At 39.8% G+C, this 23,673-nt stretch overlaps 1 protein-coding gene across 1 annotated transcript in view; it reads right to left on the bottom strand.

Annotated features, from left to right (window-relative positions):
- LOC121877743 (dynein axonemal heavy chain 5-like) overlaps positions 1-23,673 on the bottom strand; it is a 118,351-nt gene that overhangs the window by 56,593 nt on the left and 38,085 nt on the right. Inside the window, exons 16-28 of the mRNA XM_042383599.1 lie at positions 21,950-22,188; positions 20,693-20,933; positions 19,168-19,367; positions 18,652-18,816; positions 17,902-18,054; positions 17,437-17,644; positions 16,933-17,094; positions 14,954-15,178; positions 14,687-14,859; positions 13,143-13,321; positions 11,600-11,787; positions 2,123-2,317; positions 824-962 (exon numbers count right to left, since the gene is read on the bottom strand). Of these exons, the coding sequence (XP_042239533.1) occupies positions 824-962; positions 2,123-2,317; positions 11,600-11,787; positions 13,143-13,321; positions 14,687-14,859; positions 14,954-15,178; positions 16,933-17,094; positions 17,437-17,644; positions 17,902-18,054; positions 18,652-18,816; positions 19,168-19,367; positions 20,693-20,933; positions 21,950-22,188 (2,467 nt within the window). The remainder of the gene's footprint in view (positions 1-823; positions 963-2,122; positions 2,318-11,599; positions 11,788-13,142; positions 13,322-14,686; positions 14,860-14,953; positions 15,179-16,932; positions 17,095-17,436; positions 17,645-17,901; positions 18,055-18,651; positions 18,817-19,167; positions 19,368-20,692; positions 20,934-21,949; positions 22,189-23,673) is intronic.

Below are 23,673 nucleotides of genomic sequence, written 5' to 3'. Positions count from 1 at the left end.
TACTATTGTTTTCTAATGTTTATGTGTCACTAAGGGATGTGAGATGACGAGGGAACTGTTTTCAGATGAGCTCCTCATTCTGGTGCAAGTAGCACTGTTACCTTAGTAGTGCTCATGCTAAGTGCACCCTGTTTACATAATATTTATGTACTCAAGGTCAACGATCAACAGACTTCTCGAGGGCCTCTCAACCACAGGTTACCCCTTACTGGTAGGGGGTGGAGTCCGGGGTGAGCATTTCTCATGCGTTTTTGTCCATTAAGGGTTTAAATATTTGTCCTGAAACTGTTCCACACTACTCTGTGTAATTCTGATCATTAATTATTTAATGCCTTCTTTCTGTTACCTCTCATTAAGGATAAGAATCATCAAACTACTATAATACTAATAATAAACGCTAGAAATGGAATATACTTAGGATGTGTTTAGAAAGAATTTACAATCTAGTTAACAGTAATTCATTTGGTGCTTAAATGTAAATCTACGTAGCATTTAGTATTTTAAAACATACTGCAGTAACTACAATATTTATACTCATTTCTGATCCAACAACTGGTTACTTAATGGACGTTAGAGGCATGAAAATAATATAAGAACGTGTCAACAAATTTTCTAAACAGAGTTTCCTAATAGTGGAAAGCTTCTACACAGCCGAGGAACTTTGGCAAGATTCCTGTAGATATAAACAGGATAAGGACACTTGTAGAGTACTTGTCATGTATAACTGTATATAAGATTCAGCGACTTTCACATTTTGATTTATTATATGTGCCACTAGCAGAGAATACAACAAGAATAAGTCAAGATCGCGGTAGTGACTGACCGACGAGCTTGGAGAGATTCATGTCCCTTAGGACCCTCATGACGATGGTGGCTTCTGAATCCTTGGCGTTGGCCCTCTTGGACGCCCCTAGTGTCCTCAGCACCGACAGGATGTTACGTAGCCCGAAGTCGTAGTGCACCTGGGGAGATATACACATAAGGTGTTAATTATTCAACACATTTTATAATTCTAGATTACTTATGCTAAGTCTACAACACCTCTGGTAGTGTACCTGAGAATACACGTTTATTATCACTACAACACCTTGTAGTGTTAGACCTGAAGTGTAATGGCGGCAAAACCTGTGTAAACATCCAGTGAAAGAAGAGGAAATAGTTTGTAACGAGTTGTTCAGATAATGATGGTGGTTTGAGTTGTTTCACGAGGTGTTGACGAGGCCGAACAGTTCAATCAGGGCAATCATAACATAGCCACCGTCTCTCTCTCTCTCTCTCTCTCTCTCTCTCTCTCTCTCTCTCTCTCTCTCTCTCTGTGTGTGTGTACTGAGAATCCACTAATATCATTATAGAGTGTTGATATTTATATGGACTCTTCTTGATCTAACATCACATGGTAATAACGGTGAACAGACTCCTATATCACATGGTAGTAACGGTGAACAGACTCCTATTTCTACAATTCGCTTAGAAAACTTCCCACAGAGGCGTCACACGTTTTACAACTCCCAGCCTGTTTTGACATTCACAATGGGAATGTAGCCGAGTTAAGGAGGGAGTGGAGAAGATGGTGGGTATGTTACGCAGGGGCGACGGAGATGAGCGAGAAGCCAGAAATATATGAATCAATCGGTGTTTCTGATACTGATAGGATCCAAGGCACATAACATATTCAATACTTTCAAGATTCCTGTAGAGCAGAAGAAGGACCTCAATAAAGTACTCGAAGCTGGGACTCAATACCTGATCGCAGACTCGAGTCGCCATTGCTGGCACAAAGTGTCAACAGAACATCGGTGGTGACGGTCAGGCCCATTAGCATCACAGTAAATGAATTTTACACCGTGGAGAACTTAAAAAAATCTTAAGTGGGTATTCTGTTGCAGATGATTACACAAGAGCACAGCACACAGTCAGAAATAATAAAATGAAGAAAGCGGTTATGTTTAGGAACAGAGAACACATATAAGAGATCACCGAAACTTTTGTTGAAGACCGAGAGATAAATTATAATCCCAAGATTAATACAAGCATCTGTAAGTTACAACAGAAGATGAAGAGTTATGAAGAAAACACACTACCCGTTATATTACAAGGTGTATCAAAACAATAAGTTACACACCTGCTTCGTGAGCTGTTCCTCGCAGAGTTTATAGAGGGTGTAGAACTTCCGTGCCAGTGTGATGTTCTCCAGGAAGCCACACGAGGCCAGCTTCACCCTGATAATGATCTGTCGGTCTGGCACCATCATGGCCACATTCCGAAACTGAATCTTAAGGTTTTCCGGGAGTTGTTGGCGTCCGTGGTACCCAAGGTTCTGTTGTGGTCAAGTAGATGGTCATGGTATACCGTGGTGGAGGTAGAAGCATCGACGGAGAAGAAGAGGCGATGTCGTGACATCGAGTTGTCGTCGACATCGTTGTTACCCCGTTGAATAGGTAGACAATCGATGGGATCAAGTGTGATGGGCGGCGAGACAGTGGAGGGTAAAGTAAGTATATACATGGTGAGAAACAGACAACTGGAAGGAGGAAATCAACATGCAACAGCCTCTATGTACACCACAGCTCGCCCTCCCTCCAAAGAGAGAACAAAATTACTCTCTGTCCTGTAATAAAAACTTCACACTACGGGAATGAAAAAATAAATAAAATAAAAAACACCATAAAAATCGAGAAAACAAACATGCATTGATATTCAGAATATTGTGTATATACATGTCATATATAATGTATTCCTTCAGTATATACGACCCCTGGCGGTCCTCAGCCTAGCAAGTGCCGATACTCTTTGGTGAAGCTGTGATGAGTGATGGCTGGAGAGTGTCAGGTTTCATGCTCAGCTGAAGGTTCTAACTCTATAATACTGTACTGAATTACATTCTATAAGAAAAACAACCTAGGCCAGATACCATGACAGCTGTGGTAAGAGAACAGTGATGTCATGTGGGGCTAACACAGTGACGTCAACGTAACACCGTAAACTAGATGCTGACGTGGTTGCCCTCAAACAAATGACTACCCTTAGATGTTCTATTTACAGTAGAAGACAAGGTAGTGTGGATGATGGATACTGGCAGCATAAAATGAGTGGCAAAAATGATTATATTTACACATTTGTACAAGTTAATAAAGATATACTGTATACAAAAAAGACGGTTCTCATTATACCTTTTAGACTGAGAGTTTTCCCTAAGTAATTTTAAGAAGTGATAAAAGATATTTTGCTATTTTTTTCTTCCAGGATTGCATAAATCATGTTGCTTGATCGACAAAATTGGGTATGTTAATTCTGTTGCGCCTTTGGGCGACTGTGTGAGAACGCCCTCATGTTTCTGTCTCAAGTGATTGTACTGCGATAACAGATGCTCTTAGAGGTCATGATTCCAGTTTGCTAATTTTGAAAATAATTTAGACAGTCAGGAAGTGAATACGGAAAATCAGTTGATTTCAGAGGTTTCCAAAGATAGTTTTCTTTGAAGGCAATATGGACAGACATTCAGTTTTGGAGGCAACAAATCTTAAAATACAGATAATTAAGTTTCTATGGTAGACAACAATCCTTAAAAAAAAAACTTTGCTATCTAAAATTGCCAGTTATTACAGATTTTGCTGTATCTATAGGCACTTCAGCAACTTAGCGCTTCAGGTTCATATTCTAAATTAATATCTACACAAATAAATTATACAAATTTCGGAAAGACACTTCTCTGAACTGTCATAGGTATAACTTTTTCTTTTATACTACCAGTACTGAGGTACCGGGAGCATTGTTTTGAAAAGAGAACAATGAGGGTCATTAACATTTTTCAGTGGATGTTTTAGACGTTGTGTGAAGAGATAAATGAAAGAACAAATATTAGTTTTATAGTACGTAATACATGTTACAGCCGCAAGTCTAAGATCGTCTGTCAGCAATACATCACTCAACTATATTTGTACACATAAATTAATCTCCGTTTTGAGCGGGGGTGCGTTTATCAGTTATCGTTAAAAGTGTCACTGGGATAGTTTATATTTTGTTATATTTGTAAAACAATAACAGTAATCTCGGTTTACAATGTAAATGCATCAAGGCTGGTAACGTAATCTTTAATGTGGCATATACGTGTATGTTAACCGCACGAATATCTACACAGAACATACACATAATGAGATAAAGGCGGTATAAGAGTAGAATATATTGCTAAGGTCTATAACTGATAAAGTATTACCTCATCCATAGGATTCTCCAGTTTCTGTCAGGTAGAGAATACATTATCACCTCAGCGATGTAAAAAAATATGTTTTTATAATATAATATAAAGTACAGTAATTTTTCTTTGGTTCGTGACCAAAATTATTAATACATTATAAATATCTTCATATAAATGAGGTATTAAATCAAGGACTATTGACAATTATTATTCCAAAAAGGATTAAGATATTTTACACAATCTATCAAATGACGAATGTGAACATAAGTTTGTCCACATACAGACATAATATCTACAGTAGTTTTAGGCGAAGCAGAGAAGTGTGTCAAACGTGAAGAGAGACAGGAAGGGGTGTGCTGACGAGGTACTACAGTACATGACTAACCTACCAGTGCTGCTCAACTGGTCAGTAGTGCGGGAAGGAGATGTCAGGCTGTAGAACTGATAACATTAGTCGTGTCGTGTGTGAGATAAGAATATAGTGGCTTGTCTCGTATGTGTTAATGTTATGTATTAGAACTACACTTTAACAACTGAGGTCTTTAAGTGCGTACTCAACACTACGCTAGACATAAACAGCTAAAACTGAAAGAACAAAAACTCTGTCTCATATAAATAAATATAATTACAGATACCATTAGACAGTACAGGTGTAGCCATAATGATTTCTTGTGTGAGCCCAGCAGCGAGACTCGACATTTATCTGGTGGAACAAATTAATGAAAATATTTGTAGTGACGATGTGTGTGTGTGTGTGTGTGTGTGTGTGGTTAATTGCTAATGTCCCTGCACCGTCGGTCATTGTGTGAGGTCTATGAGAGTACAACAGTCCTATAATTGGTAATACTAAACTTAAGTCCCGCGTATTTTGTTTTTACCCTTTTTCCCATTTGTTTATTACAAATTGTTAAGAGTTATGTCTTATTACAGAAAATGGGATTGAATTCTAGAAAACACGTACAGTATATTAAACGTACTTAGAATCAAATCCAATATGCACAAGATGTGAGCAAAGCCCAAGCATCTAGTCAGTTCATCTCATTCTACGATCTTTGAGACAATCGTATTTTTGTATAAAAAACTACAGCAATTTGCTACTTAAGTTAAAATACTGTTACTCTTAAATACATTAACTCAAGTTGAAGTAGAAGTACTTTTCCTTAAGTTAAAATAAAAAAGCAGCCACCGTACAGTACCTACCTTACTCAAGTATAAAAAGTACAAGTATCAATTACACCCAAAATATGCTCCTGGCCAACAACTGTAAGGTATGTTCCATGTGCAATATATTTAACCATGCACGTAAATTATTTCCCAGAACAATAATTTTTACATTGCTTAAACAAAATTAACTGATTTTCGAAATTTAAGAAGTAAATTCTTGCCCATTTATGGCTGAAAATTAATCTTATACAACCGAACACCCTTCCACATGCGGAAAGCAAAGGTGTATCAGACGAATGGAGACATTCAGTTTGTTTGGAAATTACTTTAGCATCTCCATCTATCATATGCCGATGCCAAATAACCATTCAATAATCTCTTCTCTCGTGAATATCGAGCCGTCATCGACCCAATGAAATCGTCGTTTTCAAATGAACATCTATAATACTTGTCAGTAATCAGGCAGCTCCCCATATCGGGTGAAACAGCGTCTTTGGCTTGGCTTGGGTTACTAGATAAACAAAAATCAACGTGCACACACCTTGCGTGGATATTCGGCGGATTGATGAAGGTTTTGCAGAAAATGTAATGGAGTAAAAGTTAAAATGTGTAACAAAATATCAATACATTGTTACTTTACACCTCTGAGAAAATCCAAACTAACTGAATCTAAATGTTTTATTTTCTAATTAAGTTGGATATTTAGATTACCATCATCTCACAAATAAATGATATTGATGTCTTGACTAGATGGTCATACGTTGCTGCTCGCATTATTAAATGACGTGATTCTCAGTAACTTCAATACTCTTTTTTTCTGTTTTCTTTTTTTTACAAGTATCCGACATCATTACCTGTATTAAAGAACAATGGTCAGCAATTTTGGTAATAAATTTTCGGCAAAACATATTAAAGTACGGGAAGGGGTCTTAATCATTACCCACTACTTGGCATGTATTACCATGTGGTCAGGGATAACGTCAGTGTCAGCGAAGAACACGTGGCATCCCTATAATTCACTGGGCTGCATTTGAAAAAACAATTCATGAGGTGCGGGGTTTCTTAGCTGATTCTTTATGTATTTTGCGTGCTGATTCCAAAAATGCCATTCATTTTGCCCAATCAGGTCAGATTTTTATGCTATGGGAATTAGGAAAAAATCAAAATTCTTAAATATAATGTCAAAATTTTTATGCAAAATATATCATAAGAAATGTAACCACAACACATAGGACCAAAATATGTCAACTACATACATGCCTTTACAGTTAGACATGCATAAATGGCTGTCGCAGAGAATTTCTTTGGTGGTTGGTGTCTGGGGCGTCCCATTTCAGACACCAACAGTAGTCGGCGAGCATGTTGATATCCCAGCGACCCTGGTACCGCTCCTCCATTACACGGATATCTTGATGGAAGCGTTCTCCTTGTTCCTCACTCACATCACCACAGTTCTCTGGAAAGTAGTCCAAGTGGGAGCTGAGGAAGTGCATCTTGATGGACATGCGTGCACCAAGAACTTTGTAGCTCAGAAGTAGGTCCTCAACAACTCGTTCATACTCTGGACTTCTGTAGTTGCCAAGAAAATTGGAGACAATAGACTTAAAGGCATGCCAGGCTTTCTTCTCATTTACATCCATGCTGCAATCAAACTTGGGATCTTTGAAAAGCTCTCTGATCTGAGGGCCATCAAAAATTCCTGCATTCAGCTTTGCCTCACTGACTTTTGGAAATTTTTCTTTCAGAAAATTGAAAGCCTGGCTTTTTTTGTCCAGTGCCTTTACAAAGTTTTTGAACAGACCGAGCTTGATGTGCAGTGGCGGAAGAAGAATGTTCTGCGGATTCACCAGAGCATGGGCAACAACATTGTGAGAACCTGGAGTAAGTCCACTTCTTGCAGGCCAGTCACATTGCATGTAGTGCTGCTTGTCTGCTCGACTATCCCACAGACAGAGGAAACATGCCATGTACCACCAGATGAAAAAGAAATTTAATTGTGAAAAAATATATGTAAAAAAACACGGACATATACTCTTTTCCTTTGCGTCACGGCGGACATTTAAATGGCCGGCGAGCACGTGGGTGTATTTAAATGCATCGTAAGGGCATTAAAACTGACCGAAATTTTTTTGTGAGGCTTGCCAATGTCTCGGATGATTTTTTTAATGAACGAATATGAGGACCCCATTTTGAGCGAAAAATGCCAATATTTTACCTGAATCTCCGCTTAAAATGCTATAGCACAAAATTCTGACCTGATTGAGCAAAATGGATAACATTTTCGAGATCAGCATGCAAAATACACCCAGAAAAGCTTAATAATACACAAACCTCAATAACTATGCAGGGCAGTGTAATGAAAGCAACAAATATACGGTACATAACCTGCAGTCTAACATCTAGATAGAAAATTCCTCCAAAATATGGAGCTATATACTCTATTATATAATAATAATGAGAATAAGATAAGCATTGATGAATGAGAGAATTAGCTGTACAAATAAGGCCAGATGATAGAAACGCGGTGTAAGAGGAGTAAGAGGGAGAAAACGCGGTGTAAGAGGAGTAAGAGGGAGAAAACGCGGTGATGTTGAGGCGGCAGGGGCGACGATGTTACCTTCTGGTTGTTGGACCCTATGTTCTGTGAGGTGTGTCAAGGGAAACTCCATTAGAATAACATATTCACATGACTGCTGTAACAACCTGTAGTATAATATTAAGAGCTGTCCAGCTTTTTATGTTATATAGCAGCACAGTAAGATAACTTATAAGTTATCAATTACACTAATGAATTAATGAAGAATCTAGTTGTCTCAAAAACTCAGGAGGAAAAAATACAAGGGGAAAAACACTTACATTATTACAGATAAGACAGCGAAGTAAAGCGAGTAACACAGCGAATTAACAAGAACTGTGATTGTGACAGATGGTGAACCATCTCAATCCCACAGTGTTAAATAAAGCATTTATCAGTGTTTACCATCATCCAGCATCATAAGAGAAGGTCAACAAACCAGATTTTTTTCTTGGCGATATATTTATAAAAGCGGATAATATCAATGAATTAACTGTAAGGAGGTTACATTATTATTTAGGATTTTAGATTTTTTTTTATATATGCAAAGAAAAAAATATTTTTTAACACAAAGTAATGTCTACCCAAATGCTTCACCCTCCAGAGTGTGAAGTAGTTTGATCAACTTGAAAGGTGATGTCTTCAGATTAGTACAATCCGTTCAGTGGTCTGGTCGCCCCACTAAGGCATTTTTAGGTTTTTTTTTTCATGAACACTGGCCCACTTAATGCAGTAAGCCTTGCCAGTAGCTCAGTGTTTACGCTATATCCTTTTTGTTTATTTTAAACTAGTCTACATTTATTTCAAATTTTTCAAAATTTATTAGTCATTCATTCAATTATTTATCTATCTAGGTTTGAGATATTTAATGAAGTAACTAGGATTATTATGACACGTCTAACTTGTGCTTTATCGTTTTCATGTAAAATTAACACATTATAATTCTGAAGCATTTGTAGGTATTTATCTTAAATATGAATTGCTAACTACTGGCATAAGAAACGAGATCAGTCGATTCTTCATGATCACATTATTCCAGACTAATATCCCAATAACACACACTACACCACACTAACACCCCTCTCACCCACACACTCCTCTGTAAAACACCCCTCTCACCCACACACTCCTCTATAAAACACCCCTCTCACCCACACACTACACCACACTAACACCCCTCTCACCCACACACTCCTCTGTAAAACACCCCTCTCACCCACACACTCCTCTATAAAACACCCCTCTCACCCACACACTACACCACACTAACACCCCTCTCACCCACACCCTCTATAAAACACACCTCTCATCCACACACCTCTATAAACACACCCTCTCCACACACACCACCACTCTCACACACCCTCTATAAAACACCCCTCTCACCCACACACTCCACCATAAACACCCTCTCACCCACACACTCCACCATAAACACCCCTCTCACCCACACACTATAAACACCCCTCTCACCCACACACTCCACCACACTACACACCCTCTCATCCACACACTCCACCACTAACACCCCTCTCACCCACACACCCTCTATAAAACACCCTCTCATCCACACACTCCTCTGTAAAACACCCTCTCACCCACACACCTCTATAAAACACACTCTCACCCACACACCCACCACACCTAACACCCCTCTCACCCACACACCCCTCTATAAAACACCTCTCATCCACACACTACACCATACTAACAACCCTCTCACCACACACACTCTATAAACACCCCTCTCATCCACACACTACACCATACTAACAACCCTCTCACCCACACACTCCTCTATAAACACCCTCTCACCCACACACTCCTCTGTAAACACCCCCTCTCACCCACACACTCCTCTATAAAACACACCTCTCACCCACACACTCCTCTGTAAGACACCCCTCTCACCCACACACTCCACCACACTAACACCCCTCTCACCCACACACTCCACCACACTAACACCCCTCTCACCCACACACTCCACCACACTAACACCCCTCTCACCCACACACTCCCTCATACTAGTGCAAGCAATGACATTGCAGGTGGTTATTGTAGTCCTGTATAGTTTATCCCAAACAAACCATTACTGGCATCGTTAATGAATAGTTTTATTGAGTTATTGATGTACCGTAGGACGGGTGACACATCTGTGGTGCCAAGCGTCTTTCAAATTAGCCAGGTGTTTAACATACAGGGACTCCAGCCAGGGTGTTGCCTCCCAATTTCAAAGTAAATGCAGGAAACACACGGGGTATTGCAACATTCTGAATTAGTATGAATAATATCACACTCCCACCGCCGAGTGTGCTGGGAGGTTAGTTAGCACATATACAGCTCTTGAACTGCATAGAGAAAACCTATCTCACGATACTCTCGTGATGAGTTTTAGAGCCTGAGCAGCCTCTGTAATTTTTACTTCAGAGAATATACCACTGCTGTACTCATACTATGGATTTCTATTACAACCTTACTAAGGGTTCGTATATAGAACCAATATGGAAGTCTAACTGTGATCCCATAGTGAACACGAGAGAAAAATGATGGGAAGCCTCTCGACCAGATTCACTACTTACTGGATGAAGATAACCACTTACAATGGTATGGCTTACACTAACACCTCTCCCACCCACACTCGTTCAAACTAAAACCCCTCTCACCTACACAGTCATGCTAACACCCCTCTTACCTACACATTCCCTCATACTAACACCCCTCTCACCCACACTCCATCATACTAACACCCCTCTCACCCAAAGACTCCATCATACTATAATAATAATGATTGCCCCTCGAGTAACGAGGATGGCCGGCCCAAGGGCCACCTAGGCGTGAATTTGTTTAAGGTGTAGAAGCTGTCGCCAACACAACAACCACACCCTGAGTTAACGAGTTGTATGACCCAGTGTCAAGGAATAGTCCGAGAAGACCGGACAACTCGCCAACTGCACTGGCAAACCATTACCCCGGAACACGATCCGCAAATCGATTAACATCCAGGTTCCCAATTACTGCTGAGGACCTGTCCATAGTCCAATCACTTGCGAGGCAAGCATGCTAACCATTACACCATAGGATCACCGCTGACTGTTACACCACAGGTCGCCACTCCTCCAAACTAACACCCCTCTTACTCACACACTCTGTCATACTAACACCTTATTTACCCATGCATTCCCCCATACACCTTTCCAATGCCTTCCACTTCGTCCTCACTCACCCCACATCATCCCACAGCTTCTCCTTAAGCCTCGATGATACACAGGATACTGAACAAACTAATTTCACCTAGAATTATCCCTTTCTGAACCATTCCTCTTGCTTATCTCTCTTCTCGACTAAATAACATCCCACGCCATAGATGATATAGTCCTAATAAAAGGACTTAACAACTACCGTTATCGTCTCTCGTTTCCCTCGGCCAACCACAAGCAGTACTTGACTATTATTATACTGTATTAGAGAAAGGAAAGTGATCATGGATATAGAATGCCTCAGTGCCACACAAAAAAATCTAAATTGGCACAAAAACATTTGCAAATGACCTATAAATTGACACACACACACCACAACCTACACACCACTCACCATCACCCACTCACCATCACCCACACACCACTCACCCACACACTACTCACCATCACTCACACATCACTCACCATGGTAAGGAAGATGCCAAACTCTGAGTTCATCGGTATCACGTCACCGTCGGTAAACTGGAAGTTCTTACGTCTCTCCTTTTTGCAGGTATGGACAACGGCGATCTGCTGAGCTGCCACCGACAACACCGGCAGCTCAATGCGGTTGAATTCGTCGAAACATCCCCACGATCCAGACTGTGCCAAACCTGAGGGGGACGAGAAATGAAAGAGAAAGTAAAAAGTCCATTACTTATGATCGTGAATTGTGATAACACAAACGTCTCGTGGTTCATAAACATACGAGTATTAGCGACATATGGATTACTTACAAACTAACCAACATATGGTCGCTTACCAACATCCAGTACACCTGGTCAGGTGCAAACATGTTAAGTACACTGAACCAGGGCTTAGCTCAAGTCATTTAATGGGCAGGTGGCCGGTCTGTCGCACCCGATGATGATAATTTGTGATAAAGGCATTCCGGTCGCCTCTGAGGATTCGAACCTATGAGAGGTGTCTGTTTCAGTTTAATGTTGAATTCTGTTAATTAAGATGAATGTTTTTACAGGTTTGTGGTGAATGTTGTTCCAAGTTTATGGTGAATGATGTTAAAAACAAGTCTTAATGTTATTGAATTTTTGTTGCCTTTAAAAATATTTGTAATTCATAAAGTACAGCACTTTAATTTTTACATGATACAAAACTGACTCATCAGCTCATACCACATGTTTATTATCTTTCAAAATAAATAAGATGCAATAATACTGGTTACCTATATTTTGAATCCAAACAGTTAACGAATCTATGCTTACAGAATATGTAGGGAACTGTATTTAATAATAATCACTATTATAAATGACTGTCACAACACTCACAGGACAGATCTGAGATGGCCCTATAACCCAAGGTGTTTACCATGCCCTCCTCTAAGCACGTGCCAAATTTGATGCTTCTATCGTTAAACCCAAAATTCCTTGATATATTTCTCCAATCTGCCTGACTCTTGACACCACAACATATATGTCCTTTTTCACTCTTGACATTTCTGGATTTATTTTTGGTCTTTTTTGTGTTTTTTTGTCCCCCAGACCCCGATGTGGGTGTGTGACCTGTGCATGGGTGGGCACAGGTTTCATATAAGTAAGTAGAAGCGAATGGCATTTGGATCTCCATTGCTAATTAAGTTATTGCTGGAAATTCTTGTGGTCTTTGAGCCAGAGTTCACCAAGTTCCATTTACTTCGAGTTCTACTTTTAATGAGGGATCTGCAGTGCACGTATATCGATAAGCTGTTCTTTAATAACCCATGGCAGGTGATCAACACTGGCAGAAAATTGCACTCTCAACTAGTTCACTTCATCTTCATGCTAAAATCGTGGTCCTCAGTTGAAAAACATCTGAGAACCACTGCACTAAGTCTCTAACGAACACATCGAGTGCACCTGGTCACTAGTAAACTTGGTCACTCATCAACACATCAAGTAAACCCGGTCATTCACCAACACACAGATGACACATCGCATACTGAGGTCACAGGCGAAGGCTTCCTCATACTCACCCTTGAATATCCTGCCAAGGCCGCGGTAATCCATCTGGTCGGAGCAGTTGAAGACGACAACGTACTTCCCCAGCGTCTTACCCATGTCCTTGGTGGTCTCTGTCTTCCCTGTACCTGCAGGACCCGTGGGGCATCCTCCCATACTCATACTAAGAGCTTGAGCGAGGGTAATGTAACACCTGTATGGAGAAAAAAATATTCGTGTTTTTCATCTCTTACATTGACAGTGGGGCCCTATAGGAATGGTCCATTATGGAGTGTGTGGATAAAGCACACCATATACTTTTGCTCTGTGTGCGGTATGAGGCAGCGTAGTCGATATTACACTCAATCGCCTCCACTTCCCTAACATTCATGTTTGGTGCCCATTTTCTGCTGAGTGGACTGTGAGTATTCCGGGATCACCCTGCCACCCTTATGAAAGGAGGCAAGTTATGTACCAATTCGGTTGCTCACCACACATCTTTTATATTAAGGTGGTACAAGTAAATAATCGTGTTTTAATGTTTACATTTATAAAGCATAAATGGTCGGGGGTTTTTTATCACTTACAGTGTCGTGTTGTAAATGTTTTAATTTTTACTATAACATAACTGTTGTTTAAATAAACCTCTCACATGTGATGTTTACCTCCGTTAATTTATGGTATGATTGTGTTGGTCACACACAAAAAAAAAAATATATATATATATATATATATATATATATATATATATATATATATATATATATATATATATATATATATATATATATATATATATATATATATATATATATATATATATATATATATATATATATATATATATATATATATTACCTCCGTTAATTTATGGTATGATTGTGTTGGTCACACACCAGGGAGAGAGGGTGGTCAGGCAGGTCTTAAAGGAAAAGCGTCAGATGTTTGTTGCTGAGCTCCGCTGACCAAGCTTGACCTCGCCCGCTCCCCAGAGGAAATGTCAACTCACCAATTGATTCATACTCATGGGTGAATGACTTGGTGAATATATGGGTAATATACATTTGGGTAAATATTTATATAATACAAATGGTGCTGTTACATGATACTGAAAACTGACCTGTTTATAGTACAGTACGTATTTTTGGATCACCGGAAGATTAGACACCCAACTTATTTTACTTGAAGAAGAACCACTCAAATGCTACCCAGGGGGTTAGGTTAGGATAAGGTACAGGTGTAGGTTAGGTTAGGTTAGATTTCGGTAAGCATTAGTTTAGGTTAGTGTTAGGGTGGTTCACCTTCAGGTGAAAAGAGCTGGGCTATCTAATCTTCAGGTGATCCATAATTGTTTAATCCTAATAACACAATTAAAATTTTGTACTGAGGTACTGAAAACTTTTAATTAATTTCTGATACGAAGACATTACAAAGTATGGTTCTGTTGCTTTATTACTTGTATCTTAACTGACGGAGCATAACAGTCTGATCCGATTACAGATGGAAATTAAATTAATCCACGCACTCTGTTTACAACATTCAGGCCTTCCAATATTTAAGTCAACAGAAGTCCACTGACCTATCGGTGAGGGGTGTGATGACGAGTCTCTCGGTGCAGCCCACGAACTCGTTTTGGTACTGGAAGGTGACATCCGTGAGCACGATGTTAGTACGGTCTAGGTCCTCCCTGAAGTATATGCGGATCTGTCGCAGCCAGTCGAAGTCCGACACTGACCTTACGTTGTTCCTGCACTGTGGGTTACATGATGAGATTAGTCTCTCTCTCTCTCTCTCTCTCTCTCTCTCTAAACATCCTCTTTAGCCACAGATTGCCGTATCATCTTACCATGCTATCGAATATGTCTCTCTGGTGGATGTGGATAGTGATGAGCGTTTCGTATTTGGTCCTCTGCACAGGCTCTAGGTCTCTAGTAGTCTGGTTGATCAGCAAGTTCAGCAGGTCCAGGAACCGGTTGTTCATATCGGCCATGACGCGACGATCGGCGCGGGCCTGCGTGAGGGCCATCTCTGAGTCTCTGGTCCAGATCATCTGCAACCCCAAGATGCCAACCTGCAATGCACGCAAGGCATTTATTAAGAATTATTATTGAAAAAATATATTTTATTTAATGAGGTATATTTTGGAAATCCAATACAATAAAGACTTCTTGCTGTTTTAAGAAAACTAAAATTATTTTGTATAAATTTTCAAAATTCCTTTTATTATTTATTTATGTTTTTAATGCTCTGGAAGTGCTCCTTTTCTCACTTTTCAGATGAACATTATTTTGTTTACCTGTGGGAAAGACTCGTGGTTGGGGTGAACTTTGAAGACAAGTCTTTAATAGTACTGCGTCAATCATCAAAACTTTGGTGGTTTGGGATAAAAAGTTCATTGGCAGTGAAGACTCGTTGAGAGAAAACGGATTTATTATTGTAACTTAAATTATATTATTACTCAACTTATAGTTTATATGAATACCAACACCTGTCTCATTTTATCACCACCTGAATAATTGTAACATAGAAGGGTCAAACTGCATTGTCACCTTTATCTGCACGGCTTACTTCACACTATCCAAACCACTATTTTCCCAGCAGTCAACTAGTAAGCACGCGTGTCATAAGATGGCTCCTTATTGGTGGAAAATCAACGCCGGCTATTGGGTGCGCCATCTATGACAGGTGACGTCTACTCTAATCCTGGGATTCCAAGTCAGTCCAACCCTCACCACTTCGGCGACTTGTTCTCCCCGTCTACTGTCGTCAAGTTGAGCAGCTGTTAACTACACTGCCTGTAACACAGCGGGATCTACTGACCAGCTATTTGTAACTTGTATTAGTACAGCTGAGTACATTATTTTTTACCCTTGTATATGTGTTTTGTGTTGAGTTTGTTTTAAGAATATTATTTAAAAATCACTTGCATATTTTTCACGTCCTACTGTTTATACTGTGTTGGGTGTTGTCTTGTCAACCATGAGCGTGGTGTCAAATATTCAATTAAGCCAAGTAATACTATAATAACTAAACCTACAGTAAAACTTAATAACTAGAAAAGTTCACAATTCAAACAGATTGTCATTTGTTACATAATTGGGCATTAGTGTTACAAGGTATTATTATTAAATAATTTCCACCAAAAAGCCCCTAGACACACACACAGGTAAAAAAATCATTACTTTTTTTTAGGTTAAAGTAAAGGAACTTAAAGACATTTGCCTTCTTAACTGCTCAGTTTCCGTAACAATATAAAGTAAGAATTTTCACATTAATGCTAAATGAACCTGTCCATCTTACTTCACATAATCCCAGAATGTCCCACTGCAATCTTTTTATTTCCCGACAAATATTTGCATATTTACTAGCCCCATATAATGTCATCACATTCCCCGATACAATCTTAATTTTGTGTTTGATCATTTTTAAACTTTCCTTCGTGTCTAAGGCGTTGTTTTGTTCGGTGCATCGGTCAGTACTTGCCAACTCTCGGTGGCACACTGGCCACTAGCATGGGACGCAATGCGGTTGGACCTTTTGGTGACGATGATGCAACAGGAACGCCCGAGAATCTATTATTTTGTATTCCTGCAGTTTATCAAGAGCAAGAGATGAAGTTAATGAGAATGGATTCCCCCCAATTTTCTCATCTGAAGATTAATTAGAGGAAATAGAAAACGTTGGGAATGAACTATGGGGTGTAGAGGCCACTCATGCCTCACTCTGGTAAAGAACCAACCCAGATAAAGTAATGTATATTTCACCATCGAAGCTAAACATACCGCATCTGTGTACCAAACACTAGCTACACCTGGCGACTCTCACCTGGGCCGGAAATTGCTCGAGGAAGCGGAGAACATTTAGGTCGGGGTCCTGGATGACATGGTGAGCCTGGCGGATGATGCCGTGTACTGACTGTTGACACATCACCAGTAGCTTCATCAACCAGATCTCCACACTGCCCTCGGCGCGGATTGGCTTCTCCAGCTTGACAATGGAAGAAAAAATGTATTTGGTTAATATTTAAATTGCCTTGTAGTGTTTGTTTCAATATCGTTTCATTCCTTAAGCTAAAGGAATAAAAGTTAAATGTTCAGTACAATATAACAAAACATGCCATTCATTATTGAAAATTTAATTGTTTAGCATCACAAGCTAAACAAGAATATAATCATATTCAGTTAAATTAAAGGTGAGCTTAGGTTAGAATACGTTAGGCAAGGTTACAACAGATTAATTATGATTAAGTTAGTTTTGGTTGAATACGTGCGGATGTCATTCTTAACGTTTTACAATCTTGAAAAACCAAAGGAATGTTATTGACCTTACCAGCACGACTTCTCCCTCAGAAGAGGAGATGGCAGTGATGCGGTCGTAGTCCTGCTCGTGGAAGCGGACGGTCTTGGTATTGTCGAATATGGACAGGAGGTGAGCCTGGATAGTGTGGGAGTCTGAGGCCTGACCAAGGATCTCGAGCAAGGCAGGATCCGACACGAAGAAGAACCTCGGGAACAACATTCTCTTCTTCTCCAGGTATCTGCCCAGAGCGAGTCCATATAAATATATTCTCCTCCAGAAAATAATCATGTTATCCGAGTACTTGTGACCGGTTTGAGAATGTTAGACTTACATTAGAGGGTGAAGTAGATCATCCAAATAAAGGGTATGAATGTTTTAAGAGGCTAAACTATATGCTTCAACCTATAGAAGAGAGGATGATTTGCTTGAGGTAGAGTGAGGTAGAGTAAGGAATAGAGTGAGGTAGAGTAAGAAGCAGTGTGTGGGCCAACATACCCGGACAGGCTCTTCTGGCAGACCTCGAGCTGGTCCTGCAGGTAAGGGAGGAGCTGTTTCAACATGTCGTCGCCCACACAGCACGTCACCACGTTAGGGTTGTCGTGCGCCCGAGCCATGATCTTCTGCCAGTTCTTGTCGATCACGTAAAACCTGAAGTGTCTCGTCCACGTTACGTTAACCTATACAGAGAATCTACTGCAATGTGACAGTGTCTTTATCTTACAAGTCACGGATTTTATAACCTTGAAAAATTACGACCGGATTTACACATCAGAATATAACATTGAATATGATCTAATTTACTGTAAATATATTAATCCCTATATACCCATTAAGTTATTGAAAAAACCAGGAATGTTATGTTTTTCATCTCGAAATTAACTACGAGAGAAACTTTATATTTGAGGACTTTTACCAATTTGTGTTGACAGGTGAAAAGATCTGATCTTAAAATATCGATGATGGTCACATTACTTAAGGAGGCACACACATCAAGTCATTGAAGGTGATATGAAAAAAATATTCAAATGTATGATTTGAGTTATTTAAGAAGCCCGACTCAAACTCTCACTAACCCCTAAGACTACTGGACAAACAAACATTACACCCAAACACACAAACAAAATCACCATGTATTTAAAACAAAATGTTTTATTTATATATATGACATGACTTGTTAACACGAGCATGACTTAAACAAAGAGGAAACTGCTTCGGGAGTCGGGACAGGAATACAAAATGCGTCACCTTTTGGCCTCCTTTGGCAGTTGCTTGGCGATGTCTCCTCCCACAAACACTGCCTCCAGGTATACCCAGAGGTTCTGTACGAAGAGCCACCGCTCCAGGATCTCGTTCGTGTTGGACAGGTCACTCACCCACTTCTGAATCTGCTTTCGGAATGGCGCGTTGTACCTGAGGAAGAGTCCATGTGTTCAATATATTTATCTCCTAACCAAAGTACCTAACTTCGCAGGGGTGGCAGTAATAAAATATAAATAAAAATACAAAATATTTTCAGTCTAATTTATACGTACTTCCCTCTACTAATAAACTGCGTGAGTGTGTTTATTATAGATCAACAGTCATAAAACGTTTCTTTGTCTATAAGGATATGTTCCGTACCTTTCACTGTCAACAGGTATATATCAATTAAAAGTAATGGAACAGAACCCATTATTTACTTATAAAGTTAAAAAAATTAAAACCAATCTGGTATGAACAGTAACTTGGAGGAGGAAGCCTAGAATAAGGAAGATCACTCACCTGTTAGAGAGGAGAGAGCCCAGCACCATGAGGGAGTCTTCCAGTTGGGTGATGACCTCAGCCGTGGTATCGCCCCTCAGTAGCAGCTCGCCGCGGTTCTTGAAGGTGGAGAAGGTCAGGTCATGGTTAGCCCACTCGTTTGTCACGAGCCTCAGTTTGGCTTCTATGTCCTTCTCCTTAACGGCCGAGATGCAGATGTCCTGGTGAAGAAACATACAAAATGGATTGGTGGAATGCCAAAGAAAATGGGTCCTGGTGAGAGGGTAAGTAGAAAGATTTATTTTTGAAAGAGGTTACTATTACAATCATTTTATCTATCTGTCTTTGTATATGTTACAGGTAAATTTTCAAATCAGGCTGTCACGTATTCAGACACCTGAAACAGTGTGGGAAGCGACCACCACCAGCCACTCTGACGCCTACCTCCGTTGACGCTTACCTCCTCTCTCTCTCTCTCTCTCACCCTCCGCGCCAGATGTTGCTGTACTTGGCGTCAATTTGGCCAATCATAATTCATAATCGAAAGTCACGTCATCTACATGCCACGTCCACATGGGGTTTCATAAGCCGACGCACAGAACCAGGAGGGTATTCACTCCCACACCCTGACATCTTACAGTACTTTAAATTCCCTGGCTGACTGGTCATCTCTTCAGTGCTGTACTACTGGGTCTACCTACGAGTCCTTCTTGTGTCCAACGTACATATCTGCCCATCTTACACGCTAATTCCTTACTCATTGTCTTAGGGGTCTTGTCCAGTCTCCGATATACCAGTAGCGAAATAAGTGTTTTATACGACAAGACAAAATGTGAATTGTTGAACGGGATCTCTTAATGATGAACCTATACTGCACGAGTCTGTTGAACATGACGATGGGTATACTCTTTAACAAGCCATTGTCTGAATTCTGATAATGGCATAGAGTATGACTGAGAGATTTAGTGGTGTTCAAGTTGATGGTACGAAAGAGAAATTGTTGCAGTCCCCATGGACACCTACTCGTTCTTATAAGTTCCCAGTGGACTCCAAGAGACAGTTAAAGTTTCCGTTGGTGTGGTTGGAAAAGTTTCCCTGGCTAGCTTTTTCTAAAACCCTTGAAGGTGGTTTTGTAAGATAAGTGTCGTTTTTGGTAAAGAGTTTGTCGTCAAAGGTAGTCACATCAGCATGTTTTTGTTTCAAACGTACTGGTTATTTTCTGCTAAAAATTATTCACCATTAATGCACAATAAAATGCAGACAATTATATGATGATTTGTTGTCCAGTCGTTCTTTGGACCTCAGACCCCCCAACCTCCGTGCCTCTACCTTACTTAATTGAAAACTATTTAATTATTTGCTATTACCTTGATTGCCTTGTCTACGGTATTGAAACTTCTGGTCGACATCTTGCCTAATTATCAAGTGAACACTGGAAGTACTATAGCAAATCGCTATCTATACTGTTAACTACTGTAGAGGTTCCAATAATACATAACATTTTGTAAAATGCCAAGACAATTTGTAAAACACCTCCAACCCTTACCTCTATGTCCTCCTTGAACTGAAGTATCGGTGTGTCCATGATGTTCCTCAGGCAGAAGTTATCGCTGTCCACCTCCAGGGGTCGGTTGATAACCTCAGCTATGCGCTGCCAGTGACGCGGCTTCATTGCCTTGTTCGACATGAGTTCCAACAAGGGACACATGTCGTTGAAGTCATCGATAGTCTTCTTCAACGTGTTGAAGGCTGGCCACTCCTTCAGCCCCTTCGGTAGCTTGCGGCATCTGAAGGCAAAACCCAAGTAAGTTATCAATGACAAGGCATATGTTGGTAATGTCAAATTTGTCGACTTTAACTTGTGCTGGATCACAGTTTTTCTTCAGCTGGTTATCTAATGTACCTCATTAAATATGTATTTGTATTTATTCTTGATTAATCAATTCAGATACAAAAATAAGGAATAATTTTCAGTACAAAATACATAAACACCTTGACCATATTATTGGGAGATTCTTTCACTGCAGTGTCATTCTGTGCATAGGTTTTAGAAAATATAAGTTCCTTTATTAAAGAAGGGCCGTTTTTCATCTTAAAGTGGTGAGTCTGACAGAAATCTGTTGTTCCATTATCATCCACTTGTTTTGTCTTTACTGTATGGGAACTGTCTCTCTGGGTCAGACTAATTACCCAAATGTAGCCAAATATAGCCGGAATGAAGTCAAATAATGGTCCTAGATGAATAAATCGGACTGCCAATCACTTCTCGACTAGTATTTGGTGTCACAAAGTCACAAAAATTGGTAAACTTAATTTAATCTGAGTTAATAGATCAAGTGCATGTACCTAACCTAACCTAACCTACTCTAATCTAATCTAATCTAATCTAATTTAATCTAACCTAACCTAACCTACTCTAATCTAATCTAATCTAACCTAACCTAACCTAACTCAACTCAGATTAAATTAAGTTTACCAATTTTTTTTTACTTTATGACACCAAATAATAATCGAGAAGTGATTCACAGCCCGAATTACGCTTGTACGACCATCATTTGACTTCATTGCGGCTACATTTGGGTACAATTGGGTAATTCCTCGCTCCGTCGGTACATGCACGCGATCTATTAACTCAGATTATAGTAAGTTTTCCAATTTTTTGTGACTTTCTGACACCAAATACTAGTCGAGAAGTGATTGGCAGCCCGATTTATTCATGTAGGACCATTATTTGACTTCATTGCGGCTATATTTGGCTACATTTGGGTACATTTGGGTAATTAGTCGGACCGGTCTCTCTCACCTGTTCTGGAATTCCATGAGCTCATTATTGATTTCCTCGATGTTGACCTCACCCCAGGGGATGTCATAGTAGGAGGTCACACGGTCAATAACATCGTTGTAGAGCTTGTAGAGCTTCTGCAGTAGGTTCAGCTCTTTACGAATCTGAGCCAGCTCCGGAAACTCTGAACGAGGCAGGCGGAAGAGCTCCTCTCCCACAGAGTAGCTTGAGTGCTTCCTCCATAATGTGTCAAACCGATTCTGTAAAAAATAAATAACTATACGTGGCCTTAAAATTACAGATAAAGTGATTACTACACACACATGGAGACCATATTACATAAAACTCGCGAGAAAATGAAAACAACAACTTTAACCTTATTTATATATATATATATATATATATATATATATATATATATATATATATATATATATATATATATATATATATATATATATATATATATATATATATATATATATATAAGTGGAGGGGGCTGCACCATGAGTGAATGACCTATAAATTCTTTTAGTGGAATTAAAAAATTCGCTCATCTTGTGTTGATCTGCAAGTTTTTGCATTTCACTTGCTTTATTTTTCAACCAGTCGTTCTTTAGATTGCAAAGTTCGCGCTGGGCCGCTGCTTTCTTCTTGCGGAAGGTGTCAGCTTTGATTCGAGATTGAGGGTTGTTCTGCCAATTAGTTAAAGCAGCACGTTTATCATCGACTAGTAGTACGATGATTTCCGGGTCATTTCCATCAATCCAGTCCCGGTGTATTCTTTCCATCTGGCCGAGGGTCTCTGCAGGCTTTTGTCATGTCAGTGTCGAGAATACCCCATTTGACAATGAGATTTGGGTTGTTTGTTGCCGGGTTGTTTATCAGCCCATGTTCAAGCTGCTCTCTGAAAGCATGTGCTACCGCTGGATCCTCCAGACATTTGGTATTGAAACTTCTTCTGGAGGAATTGTTGTCTTCGCTAAAAGAACGTGGGGGCAAGTAGAAGAGTTAGAAGCTGTAACTCACAGGTTCGATAATGAAACAAAGACGAGTGAGAGAACATTAATGGTTCAGATCGAACAGAAAAAGACTAAAATCCCAGCACCAATACCAACATACAACTAACAACCTCAAAACAATTCAATAGCAAAAAAAAAAAAATCGCATAGAATAAATAGCCAATTAACACTGGTAACACAAACATCAACCTTTTCAATTAAAATAAACAAGAGAGGACCACCTCTTTGCCAACCAAAGTAGTAAGGTGGATCCTACACCACTTCCTTGCACAGAAAAACTTTTCCTATTTTAATCAAAAGCTTCAACTTTAAAAAAAGAGTGTGTGACTAACGGGCACTATCCTTGGCCTCTCCAGCCCCTTCCTGCTGTTTTTCCTCCCACCTTTATTAAATTAAAAGATACGATGCTCAGCCAACTCCATAAACAACCTGGCCAGAGGTCGTCACCTCTTCCTTGAAATACTGGCTACTGCAATGACAAAACATGAACGAGAAAAAATCCAAAGGCCTGAGAGCTAGAGCTTAAAATACGAGTACAAAAGATCAACAAAGAATTTTAAAATACAGCATACCTGGTTGAGCCCGGACACTTTTACTCTCCTACTTTCCTTCAAATTTCCCCCTCATTTTCTTTCTCCTAAAACCCACCACCCCCTCAAATACCTCCAAAGTACTATCACCCCCCCACCCACCCCCACCCCACCCCCACCCTCTCACCCTGCA

Source organism: Homarus americanus, unplaced genomic scaffold (genome assembly GCF_018991925.1).
Source record: "Homarus americanus isolate GMGI-L3 unplaced genomic scaffold, GMGI_Hamer_2.0 scaffold24523, whole genome shotgun sequence".
NCBI lineage: Eukaryota > Metazoa > Arthropoda > Malacostraca > Decapoda > Nephropidae > Homarus > Homarus americanus.
The sequence above is the reverse complement of the archived record's forward strand: the minus strand, read 5'-3'. Positions and strand labels throughout refer to the sequence as shown.